We start from the raw sequence: 21,495 nt of genomic DNA, 5'->3' as shown, positions 1-21,495 counted from the left end.
AGGAAAGACTGGACATGATACTTAGTGCCACGGTGTTAGGTCATAGGTTGGACTCAGTGATCTCAGAGGTCTTTTCCAACCTAATTGAGTCTGTGATTCTGTGATCAAAAGTGCTCCTGGACACTCTCACTATCAAAATAAGGCCCATGAGAGTATCTGAGTCTCTAGTGCAGAATTTTAATTTTTGTATTTTTTTTCTGTCATAATGACAAAAAATGTATAGGCATTGAACACTGAGAGAAATACTCCATTCAGAAAATTCTGATCTGGAAAAAAAAGTTACTCTTTCTTTGGTACTATGAATACAAGTACTATCTGGGCAAAAGTGTTTTGGAGAGGGAATGTGGAGACTGTATTTATACACTAAGTTTGTGTTTTATACTTCCTTTGCTTAATAATATCAGATTGACAGTGGAAATAATGAAAACCCAAGACACTAAGATATGCTGACCACATTTGTAATGTTGTCTTTTCTAAAAGATCAGGGATGAATACTATCTCATATAATTGGTGTATAAGCATATTGTTATATGTCTTTGGTCAAAACATGTAAAAGACAGTACTTATGAATTGATGAACACTACGTAGATATAACTGTCCCTACTCAGTTTTTCATTAGCAGTAAAATCTTGATATCGGAAATATTCCGAGAAAAGATGAGGTTTTTTAAGAAAGAGAATTTCTTATTGTTCATTAATTTACAGATGTTCATGTCCAAATACCTTACTATAATTTGTCTTGCTGTTTGTATCTACGATAAACTAGCATAAACTTTGTCAGCCAAAACATATTTAAAATTCTAATCCCTTATATGTGGAGAATAAATCAGTTGACTTGTCCCATCTCTTTATCCTCTTTTACTGAATATTCAACTAACTGTTTTAACTCATTTTCCTTTCCATGTAACTCTACTTGGGTTCTTAGCTATAATATAAATTTAATAGTCTCCTGTATTAAGAAAGAAATATGTATTTATTATTCTGTAGTCCTAATGATTTATTTTCAGTGTGAACTGCTATTACTTCTTGCCTCAGCCATGACATGCTGTTACAAGCATACAGCCAACAATCTAATAGTGACTCATAGATATTGTATATAGTCCCTACAGAGGCTCAATTGGCAGATTTTAGGAGGTTTTTTAATTGAAAATTGTAATTTTAAAAAATATATCATAAATTTCAAAAAATGCTTTCAAGAAACAGCACAGTTCTTCACTAACTGAACCTGTCTGAACCTTTATGAATTCTCAGATTAAGTCTTCAGAAAAAATACTGTGAATGGGCAGATTTTTTTTTCCATGCAAACAGAAACTTCTGCATACTTTATAAGGATCAATGAAGATTACTTGGAAACCTACATTTAAGCCTGAAAGTTGATAATCGGACTTCCAAAACAAATGGTTACACAAGATGTCAAATAATCCAAGTCAAACTTGTAAAAATGTGTACATTTGCCACTAGAAATACCACTACATGTATTTCTGATTTCACTGTTTCAGCTGGGTACAATTCTTCATAATTTAGTCATGCTTGAATCTGATCCATACACTGATGCTTATTTTCTGTTTGAATACATCTGTGCTAATTTTGCTTCCTACTTGTGCATTACAGAGCTGTGATAGCTAGAATTACAAGAAGATCAGTAACAATGCAAGGTAATAAAAAAATCAATGCTGTGATATATGTTAGAAGATACAGAAAAAGAAATTTTCTGTAGCTAGTCATTATTTGTATTCTCAGACGTTATAGGAATAGAAGTGAGAAGAATCACTTTTGCCTGGACAGAATAAACCAGAAAGTACTTATCTTCTAGAAGAATACTAGCAGATAGATCTGAAACATCTGAAATGCTACTTGTCCTAATCCAGTGCTTCATTTTTGAGTCCTTCAGTATGATGTCTATTTGTTTTTCAAAGTAACTGTCCTCTGCTCCCTAATTAGCACGATGATAATGATGTGCTAAGAATCTCTTTAAAGTAGTCACAAAAGATTTCTTTTACTCCTAGTTTAAAAAAGAAAGAGTTTACACTTACAGGTGTTTATGGATTTATTTTAAAGATGACATCCAGATAAGAATAAAATTCTTCTTTCTCACTGGTTGTTTGAACAAACAAAAAATATTCATATGCCACTGAAGTGAATGAAAGCATAAATTTTCTAGACCTATACTTTAAGAACTGTTGTAGCTTTCCAGTTCTTTGTTTGATTTTTCCGGAGATGGGGGAATGACCTCAGGCATAACATATAGGCAAGTGTTGCCAAGTTCTTTACCCCATATAGTTGGTTTCTAGAGTGTACACATAACCAGCTGCTCACAAAGACTTGTTTAAGCAAAGGCTGAATGAGAAGAGGTAGAAAAAGACAAGCCCTGTACTGTGAGATCTCCAGAATGCTTTCCCAGACTTCTGTCATTTGCAGCTGAGGGCAGGTTTTCAACTTCAGCCTATATGCTAATCCTAAAATAGAAGTGCTTACATTCCAAAAGTGATCTAGTTAGTTTTGAGCCCATGTAAAATTAAAAAAAAAAATAAAAAAAATAATAGCTAGAATGGACTTCCACCTACTTTGTTTTTTTTTTCTTGTTGTTGTTTGATTGGTTCGGTTTGTTTCTTTTTTTTTTTTAAATTCATCACTTAGAACTTCACTGGCTGATATCCTCACCCCCATGAAGACCTATAAGAAAAAATCAGCCACAACAAAAAAAACTATTTAGATATTTATAAACATACCAGTCTGGTACATGAATGTGCTTGTCTGAATGCCAGCGATGAAGTAAATATAAGAATGCATACATGATATTAATTAATTACAAGCTACCGATTCAGATACACTTAAAAATCTGAAAACAGATGTGACCATGTACAGTAACAAGTTAAATTTAGTGGACTCATCCACTGAAATTTCTCCAAGTAGGGAGGAAAAATTAAAAGGTATTGATGCTACTGAATGCAAAATACTTTAGTGGTTCTCTTAATGATCCTGCTTCTGAGAAGAGTAAGAGCACATTATACGTTGTCCTTGCAATAATTTTCTGTTGTCACTTTTGCACAGAACATATCCTTGAGTAAGAAGGTAACCTGCCTACCTTGTCTTTTTCCATGAGTCAGTTGTGACTCATGATTGTTGTACATTGTCCTCCAGAAGTGAGTTATTTTGTGAGTATAAAGTGTGCTATGTATGAAGAACTGTGGCATAAATCAGCCAAAAAGCATATTATTAGAATATGAACATGGAATGTTGTACATCAGCAGAATTTTAAATGGTTTGTGGCATCTTCCCATTTGAAAAGGATGATGCTCAACATGCTGAAGATGAGTAATATATTTCTTTTTCTGACAGGGCGGTAATTCTGTAATGTAGTAGTACGAGTTACATAATTTTATTACATTGTACCCTTAGTATCCTTCTTGATCTTTCTTTTAATTTCTAGTAGCCAAATACATATTTTATCTATTGGAGACTTGAGGTTCTTTTCCCCTATGCTTGACCTTTTTTGCAAAAAAACTTCCACAGTTTATACCTTCTGAAAGGAATTTTTGTGCTGATAATATACACATTTGTTGGGAGCAGTTTTAATTGCTCTCAAGAGTAGATTTACAGAGATAAAGCACTAATGGCTGAGCATGTCCAGTCTTGGATACACTGCCATTGCTGGATCAGTTCTAATAGTAGTAACATATGTTCTGATGACTGAGAATTTCTGTTTAAATTCAAATGTTTTTGCACAAAAGTTTCTATTGATTTTTATTTAAAAAAATCCCAAATCAATCTGATTGCATAATCAAAGTATTAAATATTATTTATTATCTAAAACATTATTTTTTAGGTCATAGTTTGGTTTTTCCATGAAAGAGAAACTCTTTAAAATATTTTCAGTCTTTACTTCCACAGTATTAGAAGAGTATTTTGCAAACATTTAATATAAATGCATCTTGGAAAAAAAATTTCTTTGGAAAATGTAGAATTCAGCATTAGCAGCAGAGGTTGCATTTTGTGAAGAAAGAAGTTATTTGCTAAAAATTATTGTTTTGACAGCCAGACCTATTTTTCAGAGGATGTCAGGACTGGGTTATTGTTTTTGCTAAGAAAAAAACTAGCTTTAGAAAATTTAAAGACTTTTTTTACAGACATGGAAACATTTTTGAACACCTTAATGAAATGCTTGTAGTTTCCACTTAAAAATGGTCTTCTGTTTTGAATTTGCCTATTTCAAAAGAAAAAAATCACCTTCAGCTGGAATAAAACACTGCAGCTAAACTGAAAAGCAGGTTTTGGCATTTGCCTGGTTTTTGTTGTCAAGGAAATCACAAAAAATCCCCTCTGTAGTGTAGAAGGTAAAAACAGTCTATTAGAAATTAAATTTTTAGAACAGTTAACTGCTAAACTTTCATTTCCGAACAGTGAAATGAGGATGAATATGGACTGTTACTTACCATTGTGTGTTTCATTGAATTCTTCTTCCTTATGTAACTATGATGATTTTAGAAAGAAGAGTAGCTAGGACTCTGGCTAACCATTCACATTACGCTTTTGGTAATTATTATTTTAGGACAATGTTTACATATGTGTGTTTTTTATTTTGTTATGAGAGATAAAATAGATCAGTATTTCACGAAAGTGGAAAAATTCCTATCTGCCAACTTCTCTTCTGTTTTAGTAAAACAACACATGGTGGTTATTTTACCTTCCACTACAATTATGTCTCTTGTTACCTTTCTTTCTGAAAAAGATTTCCTGGTCCAACATGCTGATTCCAACTTTACTTATTATTCAGTGGCAGAGTTCATTGCCTTTGTTCATAGCTTGAGAGAAAAAAGAGGAAATACTATGTTATGGTTTGATCTAGTTAAGCCTTTTTTCTGAAGGCAAAATATTTAGAAAAAAAAAGGAGGGCACACTTCTATATAATTGGTTGTTGTTCTGCAGTTTAAAATCAAATGGTTCATCCTTTTTTATTTATTTTTTTTTTTTAAATTGAACTCAGCCTATGTGGCCTTATAAATTTCCCAAAGGTACATGTTTTGCACCTGGTTTATTTAAGAAACTTCCAGTGATTATTTAAGGGGATTTCTCTGCTCATTCAGATCTAAGCAGTCTGATCTCCTAAAACCTTTTCAACAAAAGTAATTAATACACTGCATTTGACATTAGTGGCTTTATTTTTAATTCAAATTCTAGTGGCTTTTCTATGACTTATATGACATATACCAACCTTTTGGCTTGGAAATCTAATTAATATTCTGTTTGGGATTTCAGAGATAATTGACCTTTAAGACCTTCTGGAACGGCATAGGACCATTTCTTATTAAGCTTTGTATGGAGAACTTTTGAAGCTTATTCTATCATGTTCTGTTAATCTGCAGTTCAGTGAACTAAAGCAATACCTTGTAGTTCCTTCCACATTTTGGGCATACGAGGAATGGACAACCATGTTTGTCATTTAGTAACTATGAAGTATTCAGCATTACTGGGCACATGGAGACAAAGTGAACAGGCTGTAGTTAAAAGGCTTGTAACTTCATCAAAGTGGTTCAAGTACACTGAGAATAACACATAGGTTGGGTTCTAAATTCTTACCTTATGGCATTTTTATAAAGTTTAGTTTCAACTAATTGAAGCAGGCTGCCAATTTACATTTCAAAATGTAACATGAAGTTTAATAACATTTCATACTTTTGCAGTGTTCTATGTCAGGGTAAGCAGGGAAATTAACATGCTATTTCTACAGAGCAGTTACATATTTTGGGTTTTTTTTTGTACAACCTATTTGTTGGTAGGAACACCCCTGAAAAGATGAAATACTACATTTGTCTATCATCACCTATAGAAGATGGCTCTTTTCCTTCATATTAAATTGTCTCCTCTGAAAAACTGAAAACCATGTATTTTTTTCCTGTCTCAAACAGATAGATGGCACTTAATTAAAAAGTTAATCTGAATTTCTACAGTAGGACTGAGGAGCAATTGCATCAAGGAGTGAGACAACACGCTATAGATCATTTCTTATTTTCTTTGTTCAGAGTTTCTCATTGCAGGAAAATTGAGTCATCTTACAACTACATTAAGTCAATGATTAACAAATTGCCTTTGTAGATTGCACATATGCTTTTCTTGTTCTAAACTGTCTCCTGTCTCCTGCACAGTGAAGCTGAAGATGGTGAGGCAGTGCATTTTTTTAAAGGAAAAAGGTCTTAAATGGCCTAAAGCCTATCTCTCATGTATTATATGAGTTAAAAAAAAATATCAAACATTGCTGTGTCATTTTTATTTAGTTTTTAAATTATACTCATTTTGAAAGTTGTTGTAAAAGACAGGTACCTAATTAGAAAATGTACCTTTTTAAATTAGAAATAAGAGTGGCCATGTTTTGAAAGAGCAGCCTTCTTTGAAAGGTATAATAACTTGTGCTTATAGGACAAAAGTGCACACACAATTCTAGTAAGTTACAAATAATGGAACTTTGTACTTCTAACTACCTACTTAACAATTTAAATAGAGCAGTAAGGAATAACAATAGTCAGGAGTACTTAGGTCTGCCTCTGATGCTCTACGAAAACATAGGTCAGTTGTGGATATTTGCTGTCTGTCAAATCTCTAAAATTATTTCCTTTCAGTTTCTTTACCTTTTAATGCTTCTCAGATGTAGCCCATGCTTTAATCTAACTGATCATTCATTTCTTCTGTCACTAAAGAAAACACAGCACTCTCCATACACTATGATGTACATGATACTAATTTCTTAATATTGAGCTCTGTTAAGCTATACATTAGTCTTCCAAAGAGAACAGCAGAATGCTATCCACATTACTGTTTGAAACTAGACTGAAAAAGTTTTTTAAATAAAACTTGGAGATGGCTTTTGGAGTAGATATGTGGACATTCTGATATGAGATTTAAATAGCTTATCTTGTTCAAACATAGGAGCACAAATTTGTCAAGAAGCCTGTTACAATAAAGCTTTTAAGTCACTTTGGAAAGGGGAGATGAGGAACAAATTAGTGTTAACAAACAGAAAAAGATAACCTGTGCACCAACCAGGAAGGTTTAATGTGACATTAAGCAAAGCTGAAAGTTCTGATTTATGCTATAGGCAAATAAGCACTGTAGGTTTTAGCATGTGGAAATTACTCATGAGATAGCTAAGAAAGCAAGATACTTTTCAATTTTTCCTTCTTTCACCAAGCTTTCTCAGAAAAAAATGATGTTTGTGTTGTAGTCTTTCTGCAAAACTATTTTCTTTCTGCATCTCATACCTGTTCCATTTAGGTGTCTTTAAATTTTCTGCTTAATTTTGGACCATAGTCTTAATGAAAAAGGGAACTGTTTTCTGTCTTTTCTGAGCATCTCTTACTTTTAGGTTTAGGTGTGTAAAATTTCTAGCTTCCTTAAAGCAATAAAAAAGAGCCACATAAATGGTGTACTGGAATAGTTGAATAACTGTAATTCTTTAGCAGCATTGGTTATTACAAAGCTGTACAGGAAAGTGATTTGCATTACCATTAAGTAGGTTCATTTAATGTAGAAATTAATTGTACTGATACACAATCTTGCCAGATTTCTGTGGTCTTTCACTCAGTGAAAGTGCAAGAGTAATGCAAAAAATACAAGATGAGCTTTTAGTTGTATACTTACGGCATTTATACAGCATTTTTCATATTTTAAATATTAGCTATCTTAATATTTATTATGATTTTGTAGTGTATATACTGTAGATTTTTATCACGTTATGATTTTTTAAAAATATAAGTAAAAAATGCAGTAAATGTTTTTTTCATGTGGGTACATAGTGTCAAGGTGCAACAAGAGCTGGGGGCTTCCTGGGATCCAGGGGTCCATTGGGGCAAGACCTGGCACCAGAGTCTATTCCACAGAACCACAAAATATGCTGAGTTGGAAGGGACCAACAAGGATCATTGAGTCCAGCTCCTGGCCCTACACAGGACCATCCCTACGAATCACACCATGTGCCTGAGAGTATTATCCAAACGCTTCTTAAACTCTTTCAGGCTTGGTGCTGTGACCACTTCCTTGGGGAGCCTGATCCAGTGCCCAACCATCCTCTCAGTGAAGAATCTTCTCCTGGTATCTAACCTAAACCTCCCCTGACTCAGTTTCATGCCATTTCCTCGGGTCCTGTCACTGGTCATGAGAGTGAAGAGATTGGAACCTGCCCCTCAACTTCTCCTCATGAGAATGTGGAAGACCACAATGAGGTTTCCCCTCAGTCTCTTCTCCAGGCTGAACAGACCAAGTGACCTCAGCCACTCCTCATACGGCTTCTCCTCAAGGCACTTCACCATCTTCATGGCCCTCTTTTGGATGATCTCTAGTAACTTAATGTCTGTTTTATATTGTGGTGCCCAAAACTGCACACAGTATTCAAGGTGAGCAGGACAATCCCCTCCCTTGAGTGGCTGCTCCCCAGGACACAGTTGGCCCTCCTGGCTGCCAGGGCACTGCTGACTCATATTTAACTTGCCGTCAACCAGGACTCCTAGGTCCCTTTCCATGGCACTGCATTCCAGTATCTCATTCCCCAGGCTGTACGAATATCCAGGGTTGCCCCATCCCAGGTGCAGAATCCAGCATTTCCCCCTGTTACACTTCATATGGTTGGTGATTGCCCAGTCCTCTAATTTGTCAAGGTCTCTCTGCAGGGCCTCCCTGCCTTCAAGGGAGTCAACAGATCCTCCCAGTTTTGTGTCATCTGCAAACTTGCTTAGTATCCCTTCCAGTCCTGCATCCAAGTCATTTACGAAGATGTTGAAGAGCACAGGGCCTAAGATGGAGCCCTGAGGAACCCCACTAGTGACAGGTCACCAGTCTGATGTCACCCCATTCACTGTTACCCTCTGTGCATGACCCATGAGTCAAATGCTCACCCACTGCAGTGTGTCTTATTATCAATATTATCAATACCCAATTAGGTTATAACTGAGGTTTCTTAAGGATGACACTTCTCATTGAAATTTTAAAACAAAAATACTTCTCAACTGAAATGTCTTGAAATTCCCTCTTATGGGATAAAAATTAGTCATTAATATTCTCCTGAACTTTGTCACAGATGATCTTACCTAGTGGTTTAGAGCTCAATAATATGAACATATTCTTTCATTATAACAGAGATACTTCATGTGGTTGACTGAAGAGATATAATGAACTTAGGTTTATAAACCATCTATGATTTTTAAAATCATTACATCAGGGTTTTATTGTTCTTCTAACATACAGAATAAAGGGCACTTCATGTAATAAGGAAAAAGAAAATCCTTATGAGGAAAAATACAGTACTATTATCCCTATAAATGATGTTTAATGTGTACTTTAACACCTTAAAATGATTGCCCTTCCTTTCAAAGCATTTTAGGTTGGTGGCATACAGTCTTAATGTGACAGCCCTAATTATAAAAGTGTCATTTCTGGAAATTAATAAAAAATTCAATTAAAAGTTCAGTGATTATATTTGTGAAGATTGTCTAGCTAATTTAAAGTTGCAAAGGTACAGGATACTATTAAGTAGTAATCTCATGCATTTTATTTGTTGCGTAGTTCTGAATAATTTCTAGGAGATTGTTAAAACAAATTCTGTAGTACTGTTAAAGATATTTTTAACACAGTAGATTGTTCATACCCCTTTCATTTTCAGCCTCCAAATATAAAATGGAAACCAGGTATAGGTTAAAAGACTCGAGAGGCTGGGTGATTAACCTAGTTAGCAGGCTTATACAGTCTTTGCTGCTCCACATAGCAGCAGTCAGATGGGCATATATTAGGAAGGCGACTTTGTGTCCTGGTGGGACAGGTTGCCCTCTTTCTCTGGGGCATCTGCAGCATCCCTATTTACTTTCCCTGACTTAAAAAAAATTGCTTAGATCCTTAAAAGTATCTTTTTATCAAACTGCCTTTGATAGCTCAGAGATATTAAGCTTCATATTTACTGTTAAATATAACCAGAGTTGTTATCCAAACCTCCAGTCTTCCCTGTACCTCACATTTCCCTTCCACTGGCTTTAGGTAAGTGCTCCTTACTGTGCCAGTAATTAGTTCAGAGTGGCCAGCAGCTGCAGTCTCTGCAGCCAGCAGCCTACACTGCAGCAAGTTCTCACAAAAGGAACCATGATTCTCATCTAGTCATTGTCTATTTTGGGAGAAATTAAAACCCTATAATTTTGCATCATTGCTTTAATGCTTAAAAATACAAGCCTGGTATAAATGTAGGTTTATAGCATAGCATATATTATTTTTTATTGCCTACAGGCTGGCCAACCAAGTATTAATTGGCTGAGAATGTATGTATTTTTTGGCTTCTCAGGCTGCTCAAAACTGATGCTGAATTGTGTATAAGAGGTCATAGAAAGAGTACAGTACATGATGCTAGCTGTTCATCTCTTCTAGGCAGAGTTATGCAAATATATGTAGCTTTGCACTCTGTCATCTTTCTTCTGAGTGGATTTATTTCAAAAGTAAGTTGTTCTTTTCTGTAATAATGACTTTGCTTGTAGTTTAGGTCACTTATCCTGTGCAAGCCTCACCAAAGGAATGCAGTTGCGTGTAAAGTGAATTGGGAGTAGTGTCATCTGAATTTGTTTTTCTGGGTTTTTTTGGCTTGTAATAATATTTGTATGAAATTATAGAACCAACTAAAAAGAAAAAAAAAACAACGCAATAAAACAACCAACAAACTTAATTTACTTCATCACTAATGAAAAAAAGCCTTCAGTAAGTCTTCCTTCTTCCTAGAGGGAGAAGTCTGTATCAGGAATATGTAAGTACTTCTCATGATATATATGTGTACAGCTGCCACAGAAGCACTCTAACTTACCATTATAGAGCTCTGGTGAAAGAATATGTTTTTCTAAAAAGCTTTTGAAGTATAGATTTAGGCTTAGAGTAACTGTTAGTTGAGTGTTATAGTATCTGAACATATAATGTAGTTTATGAAACACATTACCAGCTTCTTAAAGGCTGGATATGGTCACCAAAGTCAACCAGAACACAGGACAACAAAATCTTAAAATGGAATCTCTAGTTAATCTTTTTTTTCTAGAGTAGGATGGGGAACTGAAGTCGCTAAGTCAGATGTAACATGCTGATGTAAAATGTGTCAAAAAGTATTTTGAGATATTTTAAATTGTCTATTCCAAAATTGGTAGCCTGTTTATAAGATGTCTCTCGGTCTCAAATCTATTGAAATTATCTGTACTTTAGATGCTAAAAGGATATTTTAAATAATTTCTTAGGTAATTTGAGAATAACCTTACTCTGAAAAAAATATTCACAGGGATAACATTTCTACTTTCTAATGGACTTATTCGTCTCCTAGAAAGACCTGTAAATTGATGTAAGGCAAAATTAGACATGAGGTAAGATTCTTTGAGTATAGTCAGCCACGATAATACATCACTGGTGAGATAGTAAGAAAACTTATCAAGGAATTTGATAGATTCCTATTTTTTTAAATTGAACTGCATCTTGTTACAAATGAAGACTTCATAATTTTTAAAGTTTTTCTCAATGAAATGTATATTGCAGTTAAAAGCATCTTGCTCCAAAGTATCAGGAAGGTAGGAAGAAGATGTAAGAATTTGAAGTTCTGTAAAATGAAGTTGTAAACTGGACATATAGGTAAGAAAGCCTTAATGCAGACAATTTACTTAACAATGAAAGGATGTAAAATAACATCATGCATTCTCAAGTGCTGAAAATAAAGACATAAAGACTACAGCTGAAATGGGATGTCTATTTTGAAGTAACAAATGAAATTTGAAGTCAAAGGTGAAATGTATAATATAGTATGAAATATGATTTTTTTCCATTAGAAACTCTAACTCTAGTGGGCATTCTGTGGTATAGTAATGCTGATAACATTGGAAAAGGTAAACAAGAAGTGTGATAATGGTAAAATTTAATATGCACATGGACACTGTGTGGTCATGAAAAAACATAATTATTTTTGTGTGTAATTAGAATGGGAGGGTTAACCTGCATGCGAATAAAAGTAATTTTAGTCTTGAAAGTAATGAAAAAACTCCTATAATACAAATGTTCTGTTGAAAAGAATTTCATAGAAAATTTTGTGTAATAATAAAATGCAGTATCTTAGCAGCTATATGAGTGAAAATATGGATGGACATGCGATTGTTTCTTTGTTTATTGATACATTGTGGGTAGCAAAATTAATCTGAACTTCTTTCCAAAAAGGTTGTCTTACATTTCATCATCTGCTTAAAATCATAAAAATCTGAACTCTAAAGTTCTGAATAAAAATGATGTGGGTTGTTCTAAAAGGCAAGGTAAGGCTTCTGTGAAAAGAGAGATTTTGCAAAAGTATGGCTCATCAGTAAATATTCTTGGCACAAAATCAAACATTCAGTTGTTACGCTGTGAAGCAGAAGGGCTATGAGAAATGCCCACAGGGAGGACAGTAAAAGTAGCAAGCAAACTGAAAGGAAGTCACATTGATACTTAAAGGCATAACTTATAGCATTACAAACCAAAAATAATAAAAAAACCCGAGGAGCAAAATGATTCCTTTGTTGGTCAGTAGTTCTTTCTGCTGTTGCTTTGTAACCAATTTGGTTTCAGGGCCCTGAATTTATTAATGTGTTATAATGGTAATCTGCATGCAAGTTTCCCTATTCTGCTCCCTTTGTTTGTCTGTTATAAATTATGTATCATTATTAATAAAATAAAGCTTTTCTTTTGAGAGCACGTTTTTAACACAGTGTGGGTACAGGGAAGCAGTAGAGTATGGCTCATGCACAGGCCCTGCTCCTGCCATCCCATTGTAGTTCACATACGCTTAAAGCAAGTCCCATGGGCCTCTGTATAAATACAAACAGCAGCTTCATGAAGTGTTCAGCCTCATGTTGTTTGTTTGTGGAATGTTTGTGGAACATGACCTATTCCAGAGACACAAAATTGCCTCATTTCAAAGGAAGGATTGTGGCAATTAAGTAATTTTTGAGAGTTTGGTTATTTTATAAATTTCATATTATAATCTTGGCTCTTTTGAGAAGTGAAAATGTTTCTGATTTGATACATTTTACTCATTTTAAAAATGAGTACAGAAGTAGCTGACAATCAAGAAGTGAGCAGAGGGATATTTGACATTACTGTTTTGTATCTCAACCTCATTGTGTACTTTTTCTCAGATTGTTAATTTATTACTTTAAGCCCATATCAACAGCTGTGTGACGCAGTTATCTCCAGGTTCCTTTAAATTATGCATGTCTAAATGTTCTTTTTTTTTTTTATTTTATGAAAATAGCTTCTGGTACATGATGTAATATATGCTCCATTGCAGATAAAAATTTTGATGTTTTGCTTTGAAAGTTCTTTTGCACAAGAAAAGCAGTATCTACTAATGTCACAAAGTATTAATTAACTAGTATTAATTAAAATATGGTGGGTGATGAAGTAAAGAACCAATGTTAGAACTGAATGGGAATAAAATCACAAGAGCTTTTTTATTTTTTTTTTTTTTTAACATCTAGAAAACAGACTTGCATCCACCAAACACTTGTTTGGCATGTTCTGGAATGGTGAAGCAGCACATTAGGGCTGGCTACCTAAACCTTAGTGAGTTTCATGTCTCTCTGACATGAAACAGGTGGCACTGGCAAAGTGGTTGCTGGAGACAGCACTCAGTCGGCAAGGAGAAAGGCACACAGCTGTGTGCAGGCAAAGGCTTGGTGGGCTGGCTCTTGGGTCAGGGGGGAAGTTGGCCTACTGGGTTACTTTTTCAGAGGGAACCTGTTATCAGATAGCTTCCACTGTCAACAGGATGGTTTTGCCCTCAGTTTGCTTGCAGGTAAAGGAGCTTTGAAGTGGGGATTCTACAGCACATGAAGGAAATTGTTTTTGAGGAAGTTACATGAAAGTAGCAGGAGGAATAAGAAGGAGTGGTAGTAAAATGGTTGTGTCTGCTCTCATCCCATTTGTAGAGTAAAATTCCCTGCTGACTCCTATGGGACTGGTTACTGAAGTCTGCATAATACATCAGGAGTGGTGTTACTATGAAAGCAGCAAGATGTTGTTAGAAATCTGTTCCTTGTGATCTACTGGATGATGAAGCGATGAGATGGAGTCCTGTTGTAGCATTGTCACATTTCTGCCGCAACAGTTAATACTGCAGACTGTCTTCCTCAGTACTTCCCTGCATTAATGCTCTTTGCTTCATCTCTAATTTATTTCCTTGTGGCAATGCTGATGTTTTCATTAGCTTAGATTAATTTAACAGTGCTCCATGCTGATCTAACTATAGTCACTCTAATTTTTTAATAAAAGCTCTTAGACATGATTTTCAGGTACAAATTCACAACACTGTGATTTAAAAGCTCTTATTTTTGTTCTGATATTCCTTACCGTAAACCCCAAAAAATCTATATCTGTGTTCTGTCAGTGTTTTTTAAGTGACCTTCTAATTTGCAGAGAGAACTTCTTATCTCCTTTCCTAGAGAAGACAAATTACCTATAATTAAATTTCAACTCCCTTTTCGCATGATTTATTGATTATACCAATATCTTGCCATTCTTTGTGTTAACTTGTGATTCAAAATCTTGATGAAGTGTTGCTTCTGTTCAGAGTCACTGGACAGAATAGCTTCTGTAGGGTTATCTTACTCCATTATGTTGGTTTAAAACATGCCTAATTGTGACAGCAGGCTATCTACAGGTGGCAGTAAATTCAGAAGTATATTACTTTCTTCTACACACAAAAAGAATTTCATTAGAAAAAGAAAAGTGGTATCAGGAGGGGCCTGTCTGTTTCTTTTCCTGTTCTGTTGTAGAACTGTTCTTAATCTGGCATCTAATAATAACACTGTGGATACTTGCACACTCTGGAATTTTTATTACTTCCAAAACCTGTTAGTATCTCTTTTAATTTTAAGTTTCTTCAAAAAGGACATATTCGGTTACGTTAATTCTTCTTCTCCTAAGTCTGGACATAATATATTTGGTTTGTGCCAAGTAGTGACAGCTGTCTGCTACCAATAACCTGTAGAAATATGTGGGTTTTTTAATGCCACCTCTTTAAATATTTTAAATAAGTGGTTAGTATCAAATGAAGAAGCTAAATCCTTTTAGTTTTACTTTTATGCTAACATTAAATTTCTGAAAATAATGTAGTAGTTTTGCATACTAATGTATAGTTTCAAGTGCTTTTCTAGAAAAAACATTTGCTCTATATTGAATATCAAGTTTGCTGGAAATAATTCAATGAGCACTCAAATGTCCTTGTGTAGCTGATGCAGATTCTACACTTTTATGCTGTATTCTCTTTAAGTATATGTAATGCCCTCTGAAGCTGTTTATTATATTCTGTATCATCGTTAAGTTTTACAATCCAATTAATTAACTTTATTATGATAAGACCTTTACATGAAGTAAACTATTTTGTATGATGATATAGTAAATGCAGAGTAGAAATGGGAGAGAAAATTTATGTTTGAAGCTGTTATTTTTGTATAAGATCACTACAGATTATTGTCTGAACTTATTCTTACAAGAATCTAATATTAACAAACCAAATAATGTAAGAAACTTGATTAATATGATATGCAGACCAAGAACTCTAAACTTAGATTATGGTCATTTTGTTACATTTGTTGTAGAAATTTTTATTCAGTTAAATGTACCACCAGAACAACTTTTAGTAGTTGTTTCGTCGAAAGAGTTTTTCTTACTGGTTAGGCTATAGCTATACAAAACTTTTAAGAGGTGAAGTTAGGATGGTATTTCTAATAAAAAAATTAAATCACTGTTAGTTTTCCTCTAGTTCATAATGGAAATGTTGGGGTATGCTGTGAGAGACTGAAATGTTAATGGTTAATGACTCAAACAATCAGCCATCTACAAAAGCAGCAGGTGCTTTGCTGAGGCCGGGGTTGCACCTTCCAACTGAGGGGGAGGAGGAGAGGTTTTGTGTGTGATGATGAAACCTCTGATCTGAGTAAAACAGAGGAGGTGCACACCCACCACAGAGGATGATCATGACAAACTAACCTTTGTTTAGCAACAAGCTGGATTTTGAGCCAGATAAGGGAGAAGGCTGATAAACAGATCCTGTGGATGTGGGATAATGCTTTTTATCTTGCCTCCCTTAAACAATGTCCTCCCTTACAGAATTGGCTCAGGAATAAAACTGCCCTCAGGGGGAAGGTATTGGAGCATTCCCACATGGGCCTGAAGGTATTCATCCCTTCTGATGGGGCATAACCGGCTCAACTAAGTTGGCGTGAGAAACAATGGTCATGTCTTAGAAAGGGTCATAAACCATCCAAGACCCCTGTAATGCCCCAGACTCATTTCTGGGGCTTTCTGCCAAAGGACTATACATGATCCACAGTACTGTAACAGGAGAGGTACCTGGGCATTCCCACCTGAACCTGAAAATATATTAACCCATTGAACTTTGTGTTTCATGGGCTTCCCCCAGTCCCGACAGATCAAGACTGTGACCATCACTTTGACCAACAGACATCTAAATTGCAACAATCAAGTCTTGTCGCTGGGTGGGTGGGGATTATCTTTCCTCTCTGCTATCAACTCTTATCCTTTCTTTCTCTTTTTTTTCTTTCTTTTCCTTTTATGTTTTCTTAAGTGGTATTTTTATACTTCTATATTGTTATATTACTATAGATAATAATAACCAGAATGACCACATACCTCCTTTCTGTTGCTAATTGTTCTAAAATAAAACATATATACATATATATATATATTTATAAAATACCAATCATTCAGTGCTGTATAACTCTAATCTGCCCCAAGGAATGTATTAACAAGAACTGCCATTACCTTCACCTTCAGGGGTGGGTCATAATAGATGCAAATTATGATTTTTATATTGAAGTTGTTCTGTGATATGTCTTTGGAAAACACCATGCATGCTGTCACTGAAAGCAGTAGGTTGATGCAGACCTAGTATATTGTTACAGAAGTTGAACTTCAAAAGTACAAGAGAAGAGAAATACTAAAATTGAGTTGTTTTTAATTAAATCAGCTTATGCTTTTACCTCCAAACCTACATTAATATATTAAAATTATAAAAAATCACATAGTATCCTGCTGGTTGCAGTGAATGGATATAGTATGTTCCATTCTTATTAATGCAGACAGCATTTTGCTGAGGAGGACTGTCTCCAAGAAATTTCTCCCATTGTGAGGGGTGGGGCAGTGAGATGAAAACAGGAGGCTAGCATGTTTTAGGCTTGGTGGCTAAATGAAGTTGTATTTTTGCCCTCTCTGTGCACAGACTAGGTGCACTTGCACAACTGTAGACAGTGTCAGATCTCCATGATCAGGGGAATGCAAATCGTCTATTTCAGTGACAAACTCCTTCATTCTTTCCCTGTTCTCTATTACATTCAAGCAATGTCTGTCTTCTTTACTTTAACAACATACTATAAAAACAAATAACAAACAAAAAACCCACACTGGACTTAAAGGTATGGTAATTTGTTCCTCAGCTCCTGCAAGGTAACTTTTCTAGGATGACAAATTTTTTAAATATCAGTAATCTGAGGACACTCAATAGTGTTTAAAATCAAAACAAATAGCATTTTACCTGAGGCTTTTTCCTAGTCTGGAGTCCTCTTGTTCTCCGTTATGTTTGTTTTTTTACTGTGGGAGGGTTTTTTCAAGGACCATGTATGTTTGTATATGTTACCTCTATGCAAAGCAGTATCTTAAATTCTGTCCCTGATCAAAATTACTGTGGACACAGCTATTCAGCTATGAACAAATTTAATTACAGCCTGGTTATGTCTGTCTTTTCTACTTGGGTCAGGAAATGTACACTGTGTTCTTCCTCAAATATAATAGTATTTTAGTCATCTTCTTATTCCTACTAGCACAACAGATTTATTTCCATAGGAGAATCTTTGGCTGCAGAAAAGAAAAATGGTCAGCAGACTGTGCTGTGTATGCCATGGCTGTCAATATTAAATCAAAACCTCAGTTTAATAAAAGCAAATCAGATTGGTCATTTTTAGTCTGATACTTTTGGTTTGAACCGAGAAAGACCTAAAAAATTTGTTATTAAGAATTGCTAATATATCCTCAACAACTACAAAAAAAAAGTGTTTTAAATTAATAAACCATAAGGATAAAGAAAATATATTGAGTCATAAAGTTATAGAATAATTCAGGCTGGAACAGGCTGTTAAGATCATAGAGTCCAATCGTTAAACCAATACTGCCAAGTCCACCAGTAAACCATGTCACTAAGTACCACATCTACGTATCTTTTAACCACTTCGAGGGATGGTGACTTAACCGCTTCCCTGAGCAACTTTTTCCAGTGCTTCACAACCCTTTTGGTGAAGAATTTTTTTTTTTTTTACTATCCAACCTAAAACTTCCCTGGTACAACATGAAGCCATCTCCTTTTGTTCTTTTGTTACTTAGGACATGCTCCAGCAGCTCAGTGTCTTTCTTACAGGAAGGGGCCCAGAACTAGATTAGGGATTACAGGTGTGCCCCTTCCCCCCCAGTTTACCTTATTAAAGATGGAGTGGGTGGCAGTATGTGTTGTTAAGATTGCCTGATAGTTTTGACCCCCTAAGGCATGCTAGTTGTGATAAGTTTTTAGGCACTGGAATGCAGCTTAATTTTATTTCTCTAACACGGAAGTTGTTCTGATTATCATTCTATTTGGCATGCAGTATAAAGTGCCCTATTTCCCTTCTTCTGCACATTCAAATATAGCTTGGTTTTCACTGTAGTTTAGAAGCACTCAGTCTATCTGTCAACAGTGAAACTTAGATTATCACGGCCAAAACATCTAAACAGATGACAAAGAAGTGCAATTTTTTTTGTCGAAGTAACTGGCGTTTTTTTACACAAGAAGAATTATTCCAGCTTCCTTGCAACACTGAAATGACACAAATTACAACATGGTTCTTCTGTTCCCTTCTGAAATTAATGCATTCTGACATAATATTTGCATAGATTCTTAAGTCCTATAGAGCACAAATATTAAATATTTAATCACATTCAAGCTTGATATGCTGGCTGGAAACAAAAAGCTACATGGGAGATGCTCTGGGATATGCAAATTCATAATACTCAATGCTGAGCAGTTTCTGACAAGTGCATGAGTTTCCTCACTTCCTACTAAATTCTTTTTCTTTAACACATTCTAACCATGTCACAAATTATCATTCATGTTGTTGCTCTGTTTAGCATTTCTTCCTAACCCTAGCAATTTTTATCTTGAAGGTGCAATGACCCCTGAAATCTAATTTTCTATGTAAAAATTTTAGAGTGATGTATGCTGACATACAGGAAAGCAGACCATGAATGACTAAGAGACTAAGGATACCTGTTGTCATCTTGCTTACCAAGTCCTGTAAAAGGGATAAAAATTATAACTACCAATATATTTCATACATATTATTACTCTCCCCCAGCCACTATTTACGTGCCAACCATGTCCAGTTTGGTAACTTAGTACGAAAGGCTATGACTGGATTCTGCCTTGAGGTAGAAGCAAGGTTGACTACAACTGGGAACTATGATGTAGATCTGTTTAGATCAGAGCTACCAAACAAATAATAAAGATAAATTATTGTGAGTATATTGCATCACGATGAAAGAAGATAATGTGTTTTAATCATAGGAACAGTATTAATACAGTGCCGATAGGACTACCAGACAGACCTTAGAAATTCAGTCTGATGGAGGCAGGGAGGTGCTAGTGGTGGTCAGAAAAGGCCATCTAGTACATTGCCTCCCAATCTTCACTGTTCAGACTTGATTTCATTTAATCAAGAACTTTTTCATGCTTCATTATAGTACTTCACTGCTACTGAATGAGTAACAGATTTGGAAGGTGACGGGATCAGTCAGTGTTTGTAATGCCATTGAGAGAACTTCTGACCCAATAGTCCATTCCGGTCTAGTCAGGTTAACTCTGAACTAATGTGTGGGTCCTTTCAATCTCAAGACTGTAGATTAACAATGTAAGTGCAGAATGAGCAGTGGCACTTCATGGCTGCTGTAAGATAAAACCAGTGCAAACTGCACTGAAGATGAAGTAATTAATGCAGCTGTGTTATACTCTGGCTTTTCATTCTTCTCCTCCTACCCCTCCTTGACTATAGATTTCACTGACAAACCCAGAAGCGGACATCCGAGTCGCCTATGTGCATCTTGGCTCACAGGTAGGAATTTGGTTTCATCCAGTGTTCTGCCTTCTAAAGGGGGTGTGAGGGATGATCATATACATATGAGAGCAATATGTTTTGCTCTACTGGCTTGTGCTGATTTCGATGCTATCCATGTGGATTTTAAAAGAAATAGCTGTCCTTCTCTGCGGTTGCAAACTACAGTTGTGCAGAAATTCTTGATCTACATCTTATTCTTCAGGTGTATGTCTAATTAAGAAGTGGAAACTGCATTGATCCTTTTTGTACCTATCAGTGCTTGGTAGATCCATAATTTTATCAGATGTCACTTTCTCTTCCTTTTTTTCCCTCCTCTCTAATTGCGTTTTTCTATGTCTTATGTTAGAAAGAGGTATTGTTTATAGCACAAAACAGGATTTCATAAAGCAATAGTAAATAAGTCTGAACTTTTGTATATACAGTAGGAATTTGCTAAACAATGGGAGTTTAATATTTTGGAGCTTTCTTTGGTTTGCTTTTTTCATAGAAATTGAACTCACCTTATGCCTTTCTTTTGTAATTCTAAATCATACTTGTCAATTAAAATTTTCTGGATCAGTTAACTCAGCCTTAATTGTTTCAGACTCTCAGCTGCTACCCTTTTTTCTCATGTTATCCAGTGGGTCAATGACAACATGCTGGGTTAAGAGCTTTGAGTAACTCTTTTTTTTATTCTCCAAGTTTGTTTCTTTCCAGTAGAAGGGTTCTAACATTTATCCCCTAATCATGATGGCTGGGAAATTGGATATAAGTTGGGAATTGGGAAAAGTGTATGTCCATCTGTTCTTCTGTGTCCCATTTAAGAACTCTCACTAGAAATCTACTCTTCATTTGAAATTAGCTGAAGAAGGTTTCAACCCTTTATTTGAAATTAAGTTGCTTAATTTGCATGTTTTTGCATTTTTCTTTGGTTGTAGTTTTCTGAAGATAGCATTAAAACATTATTATTTGTTGTATAGATTTAATAATTTCTATATAATTATGTTAGATATTTCTTCTGTGAGCTTCAGATAAAAAGTAAACGTGAATTTGGGAATTGCTTCATTTAAGAAAGGGAATTTGAATAGCATTCCACTGCTCCAAAAGCATCGTTCTTTTAAATTTTTCTTTTCCATTTCTACTTAAGATGTGATTTTAAAAAATTTCCCTCAGGCCTGTCTCATTCCACTAGGAACAGGAAGGCAAAGGCAAGCCACGTCAAACGCCACACAAAATGGAAGTGTATCAGTAGATAATGCTAGTCCTGTCAGTTCATTTTTGTGGTATAAAGCATTAATGTGACAGTGTTCATTGGGTTTGGGCAAGGGAAGAGAGGGGCTCAG

At 35.2% G+C, this 21,495-nt stretch overlaps 1 protein-coding gene across 11 annotated transcripts in view; it reads left to right on the top strand.

Moving 5' to 3' along the window:
• Nucleotides 1-21,495, top strand: part of PPFIA2 (PTPRF interacting protein alpha 2) — a 327,520-nt gene that overhangs the window by 21,182 nt on the left and 284,843 nt on the right. For 6 of the 11 annotated variants that reach the window (XM_032689687.1, XM_032689682.1, XM_032689685.1 and 3 more), the window contains exon 3: nucleotides 20,111-20,170. The exons of the other annotated variants lie outside the window; for them this stretch is intronic. In XM_032689687.1, coding sequence (XP_032545578.1) covers nucleotides 20,111-20,170 — 60 coding nt within the window. The remainder of the gene's footprint in view (nucleotides 1-20,110; nucleotides 20,171-21,495) is intronic. 11 annotated transcript variants of the gene reach the window in all.

The sequence above is a fragment of the Chiroxiphia lanceolata genome, chromosome 5, assembly GCF_009829145.1.
Source record: "Chiroxiphia lanceolata isolate bChiLan1 chromosome 5, bChiLan1.pri, whole genome shotgun sequence".
Taxonomy (NCBI): Eukaryota; Metazoa; Chordata; class Aves; order Passeriformes; family Pipridae; genus Chiroxiphia; species Chiroxiphia lanceolata.
Note: the sequence above shows the minus strand (reverse complement) of the source record. Positions and strands in the feature narration are given on the sequence as shown.